This window comes from Dromiciops gliroides, chromosome 3, assembly GCF_019393635.1.
Source record: "Dromiciops gliroides isolate mDroGli1 chromosome 3, mDroGli1.pri, whole genome shotgun sequence".
Classification (NCBI taxonomy): Eukaryota; Metazoa; Chordata; class Mammalia; order Microbiotheria; family Microbiotheriidae; genus Dromiciops; species Dromiciops gliroides.
In genome coordinates, this window is record NC_057863.1 from 544694579 (window position 1) to 544710846 (window position 16268).

General features: G+C 40.0%; 1 protein-coding gene across 5 annotated transcripts in view; it reads right to left on the reverse strand.

Annotated features, from left to right (window-relative positions):
* Nucleotides 1-16268, reverse strand: part of C2CD3 (C2 domain containing 3 centriole elongation regulator) — a 148283-nt gene that overhangs the window by 11907 nt on the left and 120108 nt on the right. For all 5 annotated transcript variants that reach the window (XM_043991362.1, XM_043991360.1, XM_043991361.1 and 2 more), the window contains exons 29-32: nt 10091-10252; nt 8579-8793; nt 5154-6087; nt 2378-2486 (exon numbers count right to left, since the gene is read on the reverse strand). In XM_043991362.1, the coding sequence (XP_043847297.1) occupies nt 2378-2486; nt 5154-6087; nt 8579-8793; nt 10091-10252 (1420 nt within the window). The remainder of the gene's footprint in view (nt 1-2377; nt 2487-5153; nt 6088-8578; nt 8794-10090; nt 10253-16268) is intronic.

The window sequence follows — 16268 nt, forward strand, 5'->3', positions numbered from 1 at the left end:
GTGCTTTATCTACTGTGCCACCTAGCTGCCCCTTGACCACCTGTATCTTGAAGCTCTCTCCTCACAGGTTTTCATGAAACTACTCTTAGTTGCTACCCACCTGTCTGAGTAGTCCTACTCAATCTCCTTTGCTGGATCATCATCTATAGGCTATCCCTAACTGTGGATGTATCCCAAGGTTCTGCCCTGGGCCCTCTTGCCTATTCTCTTCCACTTATTCCACCACTGACCTTACTGGCTCTGATAACTATCATCTCTATGCAGAAGTCTCCAAGATTGGTATATACATCTCATCTTTCTCCTGAGTTTTAGTCACACATCATTGCCTAATGGACATTTCAAACTGGATGTCCAGTGCATATCACAAACTCAGCATGTTTGAAACAGAATTTATTATCCCCCCCTTCTGATTTCACTTGTATCATTTAAACTTTCCTATTTCTGTCAAGGGCCCCACTAAGTTTGCAGTAACCCAGGTTTGCAACTTCAGATTCATCACAGATGCTTCACTCTCCCTCACCTAAACAGTCGTCTTCTTTTGCCTTTTCTCCCCTGCCCCACTGCCACGACTACCGTGGTTCAGGCCTTCATTACCTTTCACCTAGACTGCTGCAATGGCATTCTAATTGGTCTCCCTGCCTCCAGGCTCTCCCCTTTCCAGTCCATGCACCACACAGATGTGAGTGAGAGTGAGATTCTTGAAGTACAGGTCTGACAGGGTCAGCCCTGGGTCTCTCCCACTCAGCAAACTTCAGTGGTCCTCTATTACCTCTAGGGACAAATACAAACTTTTCTATTTGGGCTTTAAAGCCTTTGATAATCTAGCCCCAGTTTGTCCTCCCAGCGTTATTATACAGGGTGTCTAAAAGTCTGAGTGCAGTTTTCAGCTCCCAGTGTTGCCTGTACTACAGCTGCTGGGAGCCCTGGACGTCACTCCTCTGCAGGTACTCTAGTGTGCGTGGGCTGAGAATGGCCCTCCTGCTCTTCCTTACACCCAGGGCTCTACCTTCTGTGTCTCTCTTCTAACATCCATCTTAGAATCTGTAGTTTCCTTTAAAGCTCAGTCACCTTGACACACGTAGGGCCCCAACCCAACCAGGATCCTGCCTCTGGTCCTGCCCAGGCCCCTGGCATTTGTTTTGTATACATGCCTAGCCTAGCCATTTATATGTTTGCTCTCTGGATAGAACAACGCAGATTTCTCAAAGGCAGAGACTGTTTCACTTTTGTCTATCTCCAGAATCTAGCACAGTCCCTGGCACATGGGTGGCATTTTGCTGATTGATGGATGATCACATAATCCCTTCTAACTCTAAATATGTGATGCTTCAGACAGCCATTTGAGATCACTGACTAGGTACAGAGCACTGGGCTCGGTGCTGGGGAATTAGACAATTTATACAAGACACAACACAACAAAGAAAACTCCATGGAACTTATTTTCTAGTAGGAGGTAGATCAGGAAGTTTTTCTTTCTTTCTTTCTTTTTTTTGCAGGTTAATGTGGGTTAAGTGACTTGCCCAGCTAGTAAGTGTGTCAAGTGTCTGAGGCCAAATTTGAACTCAGGTCCTTCTGAATCCAGGACTGGTGCTTTATCTACTGCACCACCTAGCTGCCCCCAGGAAGTTTTTCTTTACATCAGTTTACTTTTTGTTTGTTTGTTATTGTTTTTTTGGTGAGGCAATTGGGGTTAAGTGACTTGCCCAGGGTCACACAAGCTAGTAAGTGTTAAGTGTCTGAGGCCGGATTTGAACTCAGGTCCTCCTGACTCCAGGGCTGGTGCTCTATCCACTGCACCACCTAGCTGCCCCTCTTTACATCAGTTTACTTCTTGACAATGCTCATCTACTGATTCTATTTCTGCTCTCTGGGGCCAAGCAGAACACATACATTTATTCTGTTCCATGATATATACTGGAAGAGAACTATCAGATACCCTCTCTCCCACTTCCTAAAACATGATGTCAAGAATAGAGTGTGCCAGGTGTGATCTTACCAGGGAAGAGGATAATGGAGCTGTTACCTGCCTTTTCTGGGCATGCAATTTAATTTCTGTAGTCCAAGATACATGTGGCTTCTGAGTTACAATGCTTAAGTCATGATAAGCTTATGGTCTATGAAACTTACAGGTCTTTACATTTATGTCCCCCACTGAACTCTAAGTGCCATGAGGCCAGGTAAGGAAGAAGCTTTACACTTACATTTTATCTCCAAATATGACAAACATGGGGCTAGACACAAAGAAGGTGCTCAATCCCTACCTGATGACTGATGGGCACCATTCTGAGGTAGACTGCTGGGGGCACTCTCACATTTCACATTGACGTTTGCCAAAGACACAAGTAAACATTATCTCTCCAGGTTGCTTTGCTCTTACCTGATGGACCATGATTGATGGTGAAGCTGCAGAGAGGGAGAGCATCCTCATTGACTCCTCCAAGTGCTTGGGTGAAAGGAAGAAATTAGGGACCACCAATGGCTCTGGTCTGAAGGAAGGAATGAGGGAAAAGTGTGTCCAGACATTCACTCTTCCTAATACATCCATTACTCCTGTCAAGTGGGGCTCCTTGTTGCCCCCAGATACATAATATTTATTTCTGCCCCTCTATAGCTTGGCTCATCCTATTTATTTATAGGACCACAGGATTTGGAACTGAAAGGATCTTAGAAATCATCTAGTCTGCTTTTACAAAGGAAAAAACTGAGGTTTGGAGAGAGGAAAGACTTCAGCTTCTGTCTGAAAACATGCAGGTCTCTTTTCACACGGGCTTCTTCTGTCTCACCTTGTTCACCACAGAATCTGAGCTGGAAGGGACTACTGGCCCACATGCCTACTTTTAAAAAACTCTATAAAATCTTTATGACACTAGTTTTGCATATAATCAAGGTACCCCTGATGAAGATATAAGATGGAAACAAGCAGCCTTTCACAGAGTTTCCCATAGCAGAACAGATCATTAACTGACATAAGTAGAAAATATACAACTGTTTTGGTTATTCATTATAAAAAAGCATCTAGGGGGCAGCTAGGTGGTGCAGTGGATAGAGCCCTGGCCCTGGAGTCAGGAGGACCTGAGTTCAAATACAGCCTCAGACACTTAACATTTACTAGCTGTGTGACCCTGGGCAAGTCACTTAACCCCAATTGCCTCACCAAAAAAAAAAAAAAAAAAAAGAAGAAAAAAAGAAAGAAAGAAAAAAAAAAGCATCTGATGCCTTGGAGTCAGGAGGACCTGAGTTCAAATCCGGCCTCAGACACTTGACACTTACTAGCTGTGTGACCCTGGGCAAGTCACTTAACCCCAATTGCCTAACCAAAAAACCAAAAAAAACCCCAAAAAAGCATTTGACTCGGCAGAGCAAATTGCAATCTTCAATTTTAAAGCTTCCTGACAGAAGTAACCAGAGAAATGACTTTGCTTGATGATTCTCTAATTTCCAATACCCTATGAGGCAAAGAATAGGGTGAGACTTGCTTGACAATATGTCCCAATACCTTGGAGAATTCCCTGCACAAAGACAAAATGGTAAAGGGATTTTCTATAGACTGTGAGGTTCTCCAGATACTTTTGTTTATGACTAACGTGGCACTGATGGAATCCACTAAGCACCATAAAAGTATAAGATGCTCTCCAGAGAAGATTGGGCCAGTAACCCCTACAGGAGAAATATGTAGAGGAACAACAATATTCTCAGATTGTGACATGAAATGAGGTGGGCAGCCACTTGAGTTGGACTATCAGGATAGACATCAGTGCTTTGAACAAGCATTTTAGTTTGAAAATGAGCTGAACCCAGAATCAAATGGGAAGAAGCTGGGTAGACATCTGCCTCTTGCTTTTTTTTTTTTTTAGTGAGGCAATTGGGGTTAAGTGACTTGCCCAGGGTCACACAGCTAGTAAGTGTTAAGTGTCTGAGGCCGGATTTGAACTCAGGTCCTCCTGACTCCAGGGCCGGTGCTCTATCCACTGTGCCACCTAGCTGCCCCTGCCTCTTGCTTTTAATGATCCCAAGCTGCTCACCAAGTGATCCTCTGTTATAGAAAGGGCCTTGAGAGTCTGTCTTTTGGGCCAGTTTCTAGTTCATCCTGCCCTCTTTCACAGTCTAGGTCATCAATTCCCCTTGCACCAAAGAAAATTATTTTTTTTCCTTCTCTGATTGTTCCTGTAACTTTGCCTATACTGCTCTTTTGCACTTAATCTCACCCTACTTCATATCAGTTTGTGTACTTACTATCCTAACTCAATCAAATAAGAATTTATGGGGTACTTATTCTGTGGCACTGTGCTAGGGTAGAGAAACAAATAAAAAATATTAAACAATAAGCTTAAGAACATTGTTTGTGTTATAGCTCTGTATCAGAGCCAAAACCAGCTACCTTCCCACAAGCAGTGCCTAGGTGTTCACTGAAGTGAATAAACACAAATCTGCTGTGAGCCCATGGGGTCCTCTTTCCTTTTGGGAGTGGTCTCTTAGTTATCACCTTGGTTGAAGATAAATCCTAGGTCCCTGGGACAGGCCCTAGTCTGGCAGGGAGGTGAAGGAAATATTTTGGGGCACCTTCCTGATGCCAGTGTGGCTGTGGGAAGCACTAGGTTGGAAACTGGAAGATTAGAATCAGAACACAGTGAGTGACTATGTGACCGTCAGCAAGTTACTGAATCTCCCTCAGCCTCAATTTCTTCCTCTGTAAGATGAGGGCCCTGGGTTCTTTTCAGCTCTAAATCCTCTGATATCATAGGATGTTGATGACTCCCTTTTTATATTCATTTATGTTTGGCTCTGACTGGAATCGCGGAATTACAGACAGAATCTTAGCACTGGAATAGATGTCAGAGGTCATAAAGCGCAATCCCTTGAGAAGTGAGTACCTTAAACCCAATAACCACCCACTAGGTCAAGGTTTATTAACCTTGGTTCTGTGAAAAAATTAAAACAAATTTTTTATAACTATTTCAATATAGTTGGTTTCCTTTTGTAATCCTATGTATCTCATCTCATGTATTTAAAGACATGATTCTGAGAAAGGATCCACAGGCCTCCCTAGATTGCCCAAGGGGTCCTGGACACAAAAAAGGGCAAGAATCCCTGCCATAGATCAGCTTGAGGGTCAGTTAAATAGAGAAGTTACTTGGGAGACACCAAAAGGATACAGTAGGAGGCTCTGCTTTGGGGACTTCTCTGACTCTGCCAAGAGGACGTCAGGCTTTTCACTACTTCTGGATGATGACAACACTGTAGACAGCTTCTTGTCATGACTGCTACTCTTGTTTTCACAGTTCTCATCTAAACAGGAGGTTCCAGCTCGGGGAACTGAGACAATTTGATCAAGAGCAAAATCTCCATTGTCTGAAGAATCATTCGACTCACTGGATTCCAGCTTCTCTTCCTGTGCTGTTTCAAGGACCAGAGAGAACCTTCTGCCCTTGCTAGAATCTCCTACTTGAGATAACGCTTCTGCTCTGGAGCTCTTGTGATGATGACCGATATCTGTACTCACTCTGCAGACAATGTCTGTTTCTGCCGCAGGACCAGGGGAAATCTGGCTCTTGTTGGGTAGATGCAAGCAGCTGTCCTGTTGCATCCTGGGGTGGAAATTACTCTCGACACTCTGGTCTTCTCTGAGGGAGTGTTTTGAGATTGAAGTAGAAAGGTCATCTTTCTTTACCTCTCTTGGCAGAAGGTCAACTCCTACATCTTCTTCTGATGTAATACTAGACCAAGGACTGGTCTTATCTGTCATGGTTGTAATTTCATTGAGGGTTCTGGGTTCTATGACAGCTTCTTCATAGTCGTCTTCACTGGAGGTTTGGACTACCTCAGAATCCTCTTCAATCTCAATCACTTCTGAGGCCAATGGAAGGTTATTTTCTTTTGCTTCTTGTTCTAGGAACTTACCCAGTGTTTTCTTTCCAAGTGGTGGTATTTCAAGAGAGAGAGGGAAGGGTTGGTCCTGGGGTACAGCATTTCTCTCTTCTTTATCTTCTGCTCTATAAGTCCTTAGGAAGCTCTTGCCTTCAGGGTCTTCATTCTCTACCTGATGAATATTTGACAACGATGGAGAATCCTTGGTTAGGGTCTGCAGATCTGAAGAGCAATAAATATTTTAAAAATGGAGTCAGAAGACCTGAATTTGAATTCTGGCTCTTTCACTTACTATCTGTATATTTTGGACAAGTCACTTTGACCTCTTTCCTCACTTGTAAAATTAGGAATTTAACCAGACGATCTCTATCTAGGGTCCCTTCCAGCTCAAAATCTTAGTATTCCCCATGGAATCCTCACAATGACTATTTTCCTAAGTACCAATCAGTTACCAATGCTAGTCACAACTTCAAATAGTCAGAACAAACTTTATAGGTAAACCCCATGAACCCAAGCCACATTCGGCTCAGTAACATTTCTAGGCCTTTAGTATGCATAATATCAAAGGAACAAGTTCTTATCTATTTTTATACTACAGATAAAGAGTTCAGCTGGAACCCTGGCCTGCTAGCAGTGAGGTATCACTGGATAAGTCACTTGGTTTTCCTAAACTTCAGATTTCTCCTTTGTAAAATGGGGTTGAAAAAACCTGTAGTATCGGCTTCAGAGAGCTGTGGTCAGGCTAAAATGAAATAAGGCATGTTAAAAGGTCTTTTAAATGATAATAACCAGTGTTTATTTCTTTCTTTTAAAAAAAAGTTTTAGTGACTCTTTTTGTCTTTGTGATAGAATGATTTCTGGAAGACTTCCAATCCCCAATTCAGACTGAATCTTCTCCTGAAACAAAGAAATATATTTAAGCAAAAACGGATGATACAGTGACCCAATCTGATAATGGTATCAGTTCATACAAACTTAGCTCCCATTGTGTTCTATGGCTTAAAAAAGTGCCTTCCTCAAACAGTCTTGTGAGGTAGGTAGTAAAGTGCATTATCAATGTGAAGTGTTATTCTGAAAGAGACAGTAGAGCACAGTGGGATGAACAGTGGATGTAGATCTTAAATGGCTTCCTGATCTAAGAAATCATCTCCAAGATTCAGATCAAATGCCATCCTCCCATGAGGGGGTCAAGTTCCCTGACTGCAGGTTCTGGGTTATTTTTTCTCTCTCTATCTTCAGTGCTGAGTAACATGGCCTTTCAGAGTAGGTGCTTCATTAATGTTTGTTGAATGGAGTGGAATAATTAAAGTGCCAATTATGGTCTGGAAACAAAACAGGAAAACTCCACCTCTGCTAAAAAGACAAAGGACTGATTCCTGAAGAAATGTCAATTACAGGTTTGCTGGGGGAAAAGTGGGTGAGAGCACAAAAGGTTTGCTGCCAACCCCCTGATGGCAGGCCCTGGGCACATAGGAGGTGTTCAATCAACATCTGCTGATTTAGTGAATGAATTGTCTCTAGGAAGAGCAGGGGAGCAGGTGAATAGTAAAACCTGATTCACTGACAGAGGGCATTCCCAGCCATTATCTTATTTGCTCCTTAAGAGACCGTTGTGAACAAGGTAGGGCCAGGAATATCATCCCTATTTTATACAGGAAAAATGTGAGATGCTTGAGAGCAAGGACTGTCTTACTCTTTTATTTGTATCACAGTAACTGGTGCCTAATAAATAGGTCAGTCATTCTATGGATTTCATTCTGCATGAGGCAGACGAAAGGAGGAAACTGAGGCACAGAGAAGGAAATAACTTGTTTAATGTCATAAAGTGAGCCAGTGACAAGTAGGACTAGATCCCAAATCCACTGATGCCCAGCACAGACCTGTTTGTGGGTTTTTTTTTTTTTTTTTACCTTACCTTTCATTAGGATCCAAGCTCAGGAGTGTTATGAAATATTTGTAAAGAACGGAGCATGATGTCAGTGAAAGCTCAGGAATACAAAATGGAGATGTTGACTGGAGGAGAAAAGGCTCTGGCAAGGGCATGAGAATTGTCTAGAAAAATATAAAGGGCTGTCCCAGAGAAGACAGTTTAGACTTGTTCTATCTGGACCTGGAGGACACAAGCTAGAAGCCTTCCTAGGGAGAGCTGCAGAGGCAGATCTGAAAGGAAGTGCTTCCCAACAAATGAGAACTCTCTCCAGGTAGAACCTGAGGTGGCTGTAAATTCTCCTTTAGTGGAAGCTGATGTGAAGTCTGGACCAATACTGGTGACAGGGTCTAGAGGAAATTTTTTTTCAGCTACAGAACTTTTGTAATTTTAGCACCTGGGAATGAATCCCAGCTCTGCTCACCTCTGTGATCTAGGACAAGCTGATTGCTTTCTCTCACTCCCATTTTCTTTACCTATAAATTGACAGCAGTTGGACTAGATAAGTTCAAAGATCCCTCCATACAAAAATCTGACGATCTTATTTTCCATGCCCTCACACTCCTAAGCCCAACATTCTTTCTACTGAACTACTGTGTTTTACCTTACAACTTAGATTTCTCCTAGAGGCAGGGAAGTTTTTGATTCCTTTTGTTGTTAGTTAAATGGCAAATATCTGGATACATGGATCTCTACCATCCCTTACAATTCTCCCCCTCCCTCTTTCTCTTCCCTTCTCACACAGATGGGCTTTTCTCAGTAACATGAGGGCCACTATTTTCCTACCAGTAATCAGGGTGCTGACTTGAGATACCAAGTAATTTGATTTTTCTAAAATGTGGAGGCTCCCGAAGTCCGGGCTCCTTGTCTCAGTTCCTTGATGACTGTCTCTGCTCTCCTGGGGTGGCTGGGCTGAGTGGCTGAAAGTGAGCTGAGGATAAGACTTGGTTAACTTCTGGTTAAAGTACTTCTGAATCTGATCTAGTTCATTTAGGTTTTTCCTGTGAGACAGAGAAAGAGGAAAGGAAAATGAGAAAGATGCCATTGAATCTTATACTCTCACAGCTGGACGGGACCCCAGATATCATTTCATTGAACCTGTGCCTTAACAGCAATCACATTTACATCCCAAACAAGTGGCCATTCAGCCTCTGCTTGAAAGATCTTAAGTAAGGGAAGCTTACTACCTTAGGAAAGAACTAGTTCCAATTGGCAGAAAGTTCCTTACTGAAACTTCTCCTCATTGGTTGTTCTTCACTTTGTCTAGGCACTCTCAAGTTTACATCTATATTAATAGGATAGTTCTAGTCCCATCCCCTATGTTATGTCCTATAAACATCACTAGATTTGCTGCTTTGGTCATCTCCTTCCTATGCTCAAAGCCCACCAATGAATTGTGGTATTAAATGTAAGCCTGAGAGCAGGGACTGTCCTACTTTTCATATTTGTATCCCTAGCACTAAGCACAGGGCTCTGTACAAAATAAACACTTAAGAAATGCTTTTCATTCATTCCTGCTTATAGGATAAAGTCCAAGTTCTTAATCTAAGCATCATTTAAAGCCCCAGTCAAATGTCAGGACTTAAGAAGCCTTCCCTGATTAGCCCATCAATAATGATCATCATGCAAAGCACTTTGCACCACTCACATGCACTTAATGTGATACTGTGTATTAAATATACTATTGTATATTGTTAATTATTTATGTTTGACTCTTACTGAGAGGCAGCTTGGGGCAGTAGAAAGATTTCGAGATGTGGAGCCAAGAGAGGCCTGAGTTCAAATCTCAGCTCTGATACTTATTAGCTGTGTGGCTATGGGCAAGACATTTAACCTTTCCATGTGTATTTCATTATCTGTAAAATGGGATAATAATATCTGTAGTACATAGCTCAAACAATTGTTGTGAGGTTCAAATGAGATAATGTATAGGAGGGTCCATGCATTGTAAATCTTAAAGCAATATATAAGTGTTAGCTATCATCATCATTGTCATCACTGTCCCATCAGACTGTGAGCTCCAGCAAGTCAGGAACTTTTCTCAAGTTTCTCTGAATCTTTCATATTTTAATTTTACCACAATAACATGCTATTATATTTACATGCCATAGTTGTTCTACCAGTCACCAACTGATTGATGGCCATCCACTTTGTTTTCAATTCTTTGTTACCAAATCATGCTAAAATATCCTGGTAAACACAGGCCTTTCTTTTTGTCTTGATTTCCTTGGAGAGTAAGTCCATTAACAGAACAATAAAGTCAAAGATCCCAGATAAATTTTAAAAAGAAGTCCTCACCTGAGAGAGGTCAGGAGTGAATTATGGGATGAAAAAGCTAGTGGGTCCACTTGGCTGTCATTCTGAATAATCCCTTCAGCTTGCTGCAAAGATTCATGAAATCTGCGAACATTCTGCATATGCTCTTCATGACGAGATGTCTGGCTTTTCAAAGGTCCACTTCTGAAGAAAAAAATCAACATATCATTACATACTTCCTTTGGGAAAACAGAGTTTGTAAACAGACATAAAATGTGTATGCCTAACTGGATGGTACAGTGATGAAAATATAGATTGTACACTTAAAAAAAAAAAAGAGAGAGAACAAAAAAACAGAAAAAAGGAATAATAGATTAATTTCAGTTATAGTAGGGTAATTTTAAAATATTTTTTTGTGGTGTTTTTTTTTTTGTGGGGCAATGTGGGGTTAAGTGACTTGCCCAGGGTCACACAGCTAGTAAATGTCAAGTGTCTGAGGCTGGATTTGAACTCAGTCACTGAATCCAGGGCTGGTGCTTTATCCACTGCGCCACCTGGCTGCCCCCATTTTTATCTATTAAATAGGAAAAATGACAGGACGTTAACATGGTAAGTTTGATTAAATTAAAAAAAATTCTTTTTTGGGGGGGTGGGTGGGACAATGAGGTTTAAGTAAGTGTCAAGTGTCTGAATCTGGATTTGAACTCAGGTCCTCTTGAATCCAGGGCTGGTACTTTATCCACTGCACCACCTAGCTGCCTCTCCAAAATAATTCTTTACAACAAAAACATAACCAGAATAAAAAGAAAAACAACAAGCTGGACAAATATGTGTAGGGAATAAGAGAAAAAAACTTGCTATTTTATTTTGTTATATTTTTATTTATTATTTGTCACTTATTTTGTATAAAGAAATATAAATATAAAAAGAAAAAAATTAGTCTGTAAAAGGGGATAAAGAAACAACAAATTATTATTCCAAAAGTGTCATCTCCTTAATAATCAAAGAAATGCAAGTTTGAAAAATTCTGAAATAACATCTCAATCCCCCTCTGGATAGTTGGAACAGCTCACCAGCTATTTGTATTTCTTTCCCAGTTGGAAGAGAAAATGAACTACAAGATATAAAAGAGTGTGATGACTGCTAGGTTTATATCCCAAAGAGAAAAAGACCTATTTGTACAAAAATATTTATAGCATCTCTTTTTGTGGTAGCTAAGATTTGGAAATCAAGGGAATGCCCATCAATTGGGGAATGGCTAAACAAGCCATGTGATGGTGATGGAATATTATTGTCCTATAAGAAATGACAAACAGGATGATTTCAGAAAGACCTGGAAAGACTTGTATGAACTGACCTATAGTGAAGTGAGAAGAATGAGGAGAATACTGTGCACAGTGACGGCAATATTATTTGATGAAAAACTGTGAATAACTTAACTATTCTCATCAATACAATGATCTAGGACAATCCCAAAGGACTAACGATGAAGCATACTATCCACCTCCAAAGAAAGAACTGATATTGATTGAACACAGACTGAAGCATGCTATTTTTTGCTTTCTTTCATGTTTTTCCTTTTATCCAAGTTTTCTTGTACAAAATGACTAATCTGGTAATGCTTTACATAATCGCACATGTATCTGATTGCTTACTACCTCAGGGAGGGGGAAGGGGAAGGGGAAGGGGAAGGGAAAGGAGAGAGAAAATTTGGAATTCAAAATTTTAAGTAAAAATGTTTATTATTATTATTTCTTTTTAAAGTGTGACAACTTAACAGAATTTTAAAGGAAACCAGGAGGGCTTGTAGGACAGCATAATGTGGTGGGGATGAAAAAGCAGCACCAGATTTAGTCAGATGATCTGATTTCTAATTGATACTTTGCCATTTTTACCTCTGAGTGACTCTCTGGGCAAGTCATTTAACTTCTCTAGGTCTCAGTTATCTCCACTGTGAAATTCTGGGTGGTGAACTAGAGGATTTCTTTTTTTCCCCCAATCTTAATAGTATTTTTTTTCCATTACATGTAAAGATAGTTTTCAACATTTGTTTTATAACATTTTGAGTTCCAATTTTTTCTTCCTCTCTCCCTTCCCTCTCTAAGATAGCAAGCAATCTGATATAGGTTATATATGTAGAGAATTTTCCATCATGAGTCCTTTGGAATTGTCTTGGATCACTGTATTGCTGAGAAGAGCTAAGTCTATCACAGATGATCATCACACAATGTTGCTGTTGCTGTGTGCAATGTTCTCCTGGTTCTGTTCACTTTACTCGGCATCAGTCCACTTAAGTATTTCCAGGTTTTTCTGAAATCTGTCTGCTCATCGTTTCTTACAGCACAATAGTATTCCATTACATTCATATACCACAACTGGTTTAGCCATTCCCCAATTGATGGGCATCCCCTCGATTTCCAATTCTTTGCCACCATAACAAGAACTGCTATAAATATTTTTGTACATGTGGGTCCTTTCCCCTTGTTTATGATCTCTTTGGGATACAGACCTAGCAGAGGTATTACTGGGTCAAAGGGTATGCACAGGCCCATAGCACTTTGGGCATAGTTCCAATGAACTAAGAATGACTAGATCAGTTAACAACTCTGCCAACAATGCGTTAGTGTTCCAATTTTTCCAAATCTTCTTCGACATTTATTATTTTTCTTGATCTAGAGGATTTTTAAGGTCCCTTTCAATAATTCATTCCCTTTTCCTTTCTGAACTTAACAAACTGATGTTAAAATGAAAATCTCCATATACATTGTAGAAGAGAAAGACAGGGTTAGGGTCTGACCAAATACATTCTGTACAATAAAAACAATACAAAAAGAAAAAGATTGGATTAGTAAAAATATTTGCAGCAAGTAAAACTGTTTATCTTTTATATACATCTTGCTTTTTTTTTTTTTTTTTTAGTGAGGCAACTGGGGTTAGGTGACTTGCCCAGGGTCACACTGCTACTAAGTGTTAAGTGTCTGAGGCTGGATTTGAACTCAGGTACTCCTGACTCCAGGGCCGGTGCTCTATCCACTGCACCACCTAGCTGCCCCTTGCTTTTCTTTTAAAGTAAATATGTTCAACTTTTTTTAATCATAAAAATATTTTATTGTTTTCTAGTTACAACAGTTTTCAATATTTGTTTTTATAAGATTTCTAGTTTCAAATTTTTCTCCCTCCCTCCCCCACAAGACAGCAAGCAATCTGATATAGATTATATATGTACAATCACATTAAACATATATCTGCACTAGTCATGCTGTGAAAGAAGAATCAGAGCAAAAGGGGAAAACCTTAAAAAAGAAAAACAAAAAAAGTAGAAATAGCATGGTTCAACCTGCATCTAGATTCCACAGTTCTTTTTTTTTTTTTTTGATTTGGAGAGCATTTTCCATCATGAGTCCTTTGGAACTATCTTGGACCATTGCATTGCTGAGAAGAGTCAAGTCTATCACAGTTGATCAACACACAATTCAACATGTTACTTTAAAAATCTTCCTGCTGGTCTGTTAGTTACTCCTTCTGTTCTCTTCAGTGCACTTCAAAAATGTGTTTCAACAACCCTCTCTTTTTTGTCCCTTCCCTCCCCATTGAGAAAAAAGGAAAACAAAGCCTTTGTAAAAAAAAAGTGCAATTAAGTAAAATAAATTCCACATTGGATATGTTTGAGAATGAATGTTTCATTCTGTACTCCAAGTCCATCCTTTCTCTGTCAGGAGAAGGGTAGCATGTTTCATCATTGGTCCTTTGGAACCTTGGTTGGTTATGATTTGTTTTTTTACAACACTGCTGTGACTGTATAAACTTTTCTTTTAGTTCTGCTCATGTCATTCTGTAGCAGTTCATATAAGCTTTCCCAGGTTTCTCTGAAACTATCCCCTTCATAATTTCTTACAGTACAATAATATTCCATTCCATTTATAAATCACACTTTGTTCAGCCAATTCTCAATTGAATGCATGTTATGGAAGAGGTGCTATGTTATGTTAAGTCCAGCACTCCTCTCTTTCACTGTGTTACACTGTTTCACTATATATGGTAACTACAAATAGGTAAAAAGAAACACACACAGGGAGTGACAGAAAGGAAAGACATTAAGAGATAGTGACATCAGGTCCATTGTTCTACATTTTTTTTTTTGACGCAGTTGGGGTTAAGTGACTTGCCCAGTGTCACACAGCTAGTGAGTATCAAGTGTCTCAGAGAAGATTGGAACTCAGGTCCTCCTGACTCCAGGGCCAGTGCTCTATCCACTGCACCACCTAGCTGCCTCTTGTTCTACATATTTGAATTACTTCAAGTCTCTTTTTGAGTTTAGCTACAAATGAGGTCGATTCTGTAACTCATTAAATTGTGTTCATGAAAATTATTTTTATCAATTTACGGATTTTTGTTTTACGTAGGAATAAGGTTAAGATTAATGTAAAAACAATAAAAACAATGCCCAAATCTCTATTCTTATAAAAGACAACAAAACCAAATTCAAACAAAAACCACAAAACTGAATTTATAAATTTATTCAGAAAACGTCCTTATTGAGGATGAACACAGAACTCTCATGTTTATCACTTCCTTATCTCAAACCTAATCAGGTATTTACTTGTTCCTAAAATTTAGTTTACCCTTGATCCATCTAACAGAGTAGGATATTAACAGTGGAACAGATTATAACACAGAACAGAGAATGCTGAATTCTAACAGAGACATCAGAACCGAAAAGGCCCTTTGAACATAGCATGTTAGACAGATGAGACCTTGGAGAAACACGAGGCCCTGAGGAATTAACTTGCCTCGAAATTATCAACAATCTCAAAATTGCTAAATCCAGTGGCCTTTCCTCAGTCCAAGTAAAACAACGCTGCTTCTGAGCTTGCTGACTGTCCCGTCCTCCTCAATACTCTTTTCTAGATGGCTTCTACCCCGCCTGCTCTTCCTGTTCTTCTACTCAAGCAGCCCCTTCTTAGTAGTTTTCCTTTGTGAAGCATCATTCCCCTCTTGCCCACTAAGCATACATGGCCCCTGTGAAGCTCCATCTCTTCTTTCTACACCTTCTCTCTTGCCCTCCTGGTGCTCCTCAAACAAGACATTCTATCCCTTACCCCTATGCCTGGAATGTTCTCTCCTCATCTGTGAAGATGATCTCCAAATTTATACATCCAATTCTAATCTCTTTAACTATGATCCTGTACTTCCAGTTGCCGGCTGGATATTTCTACCTGGATGTCCTATAAACATTTCAGATTCAACATATATAAAATAATCAGTTGTCAAACCTTTCCAGTTTTACCTCCACGAAATCTCTTTTACCTGTCCTTTCCTCTCCAATTACATACACATCCAGTATCCAATTTAGGCCAGTATGGATTATTGCGATAGACTGCTAATTAGTCTATTATATAATTATTATAATAATATATTATAATATTATAAATTATTATATAATTAGTATAACTTTTAGGTTCTTCTCTTTTTTCAATATATTCTTCCCATAGTTGCAAAGTTAATATTCCTAAAAGAAATGTCTGAGCAGACCATTTTCCTGCTCACTTTTGGTGTCTCCCTATTATATTGCCTCTAGGATAGAATCCAAAATATGAGTTAGGCATTTTTAAAGCCCTTTGCAATCTAGCTCCCACCTACTTCTCCAAATCTGTTTCAAATCTGTTTCCCTCTCACTCTGCTTTCCAAGTTGTAGCTAAATTGACTTCTTACCTGCTCCCAAGTCAGGTATTATACCTCCAAGCTCTGTGCCATTTCAAAGGCTTTCCCCCATTCCTGAAATGGACTTCCTCTTGATTTCTACCTCTCATCTTCCTTTGAGGCTCAGCTCTGGTGCCAACTACTTCACGAAGATTTCTCTCTTCCCCAAGTTGTTAGTATTCTCCTCCTCAAGTTATCTTGTATTTATTTGTGTGTTACATTCTCCCAGAAGAATGTAAGCTCTGTAATGTCAGAGGAGTTTGTTTTGTGTATCTTAGTGTTCCTCACACCTTATTCAGTGGCAGATAGGAGATGAGGTTCTTGGCCTTCTGGAAAACTGAGGCCAATCAATGGTGCTTCCATATTGAAGCTCTTGGGCATCATCGTCATTTCACTATCATCATTAAAACGCGCCAATCCCCATATAGAGCAAGGTGGACAAAGATGTGATGCTTATGGCATCTCAGAAAAAAAAAAAGTTGGCTTGGCTTTCAGGAGGCAAGGAGACTTTCTGGAATAT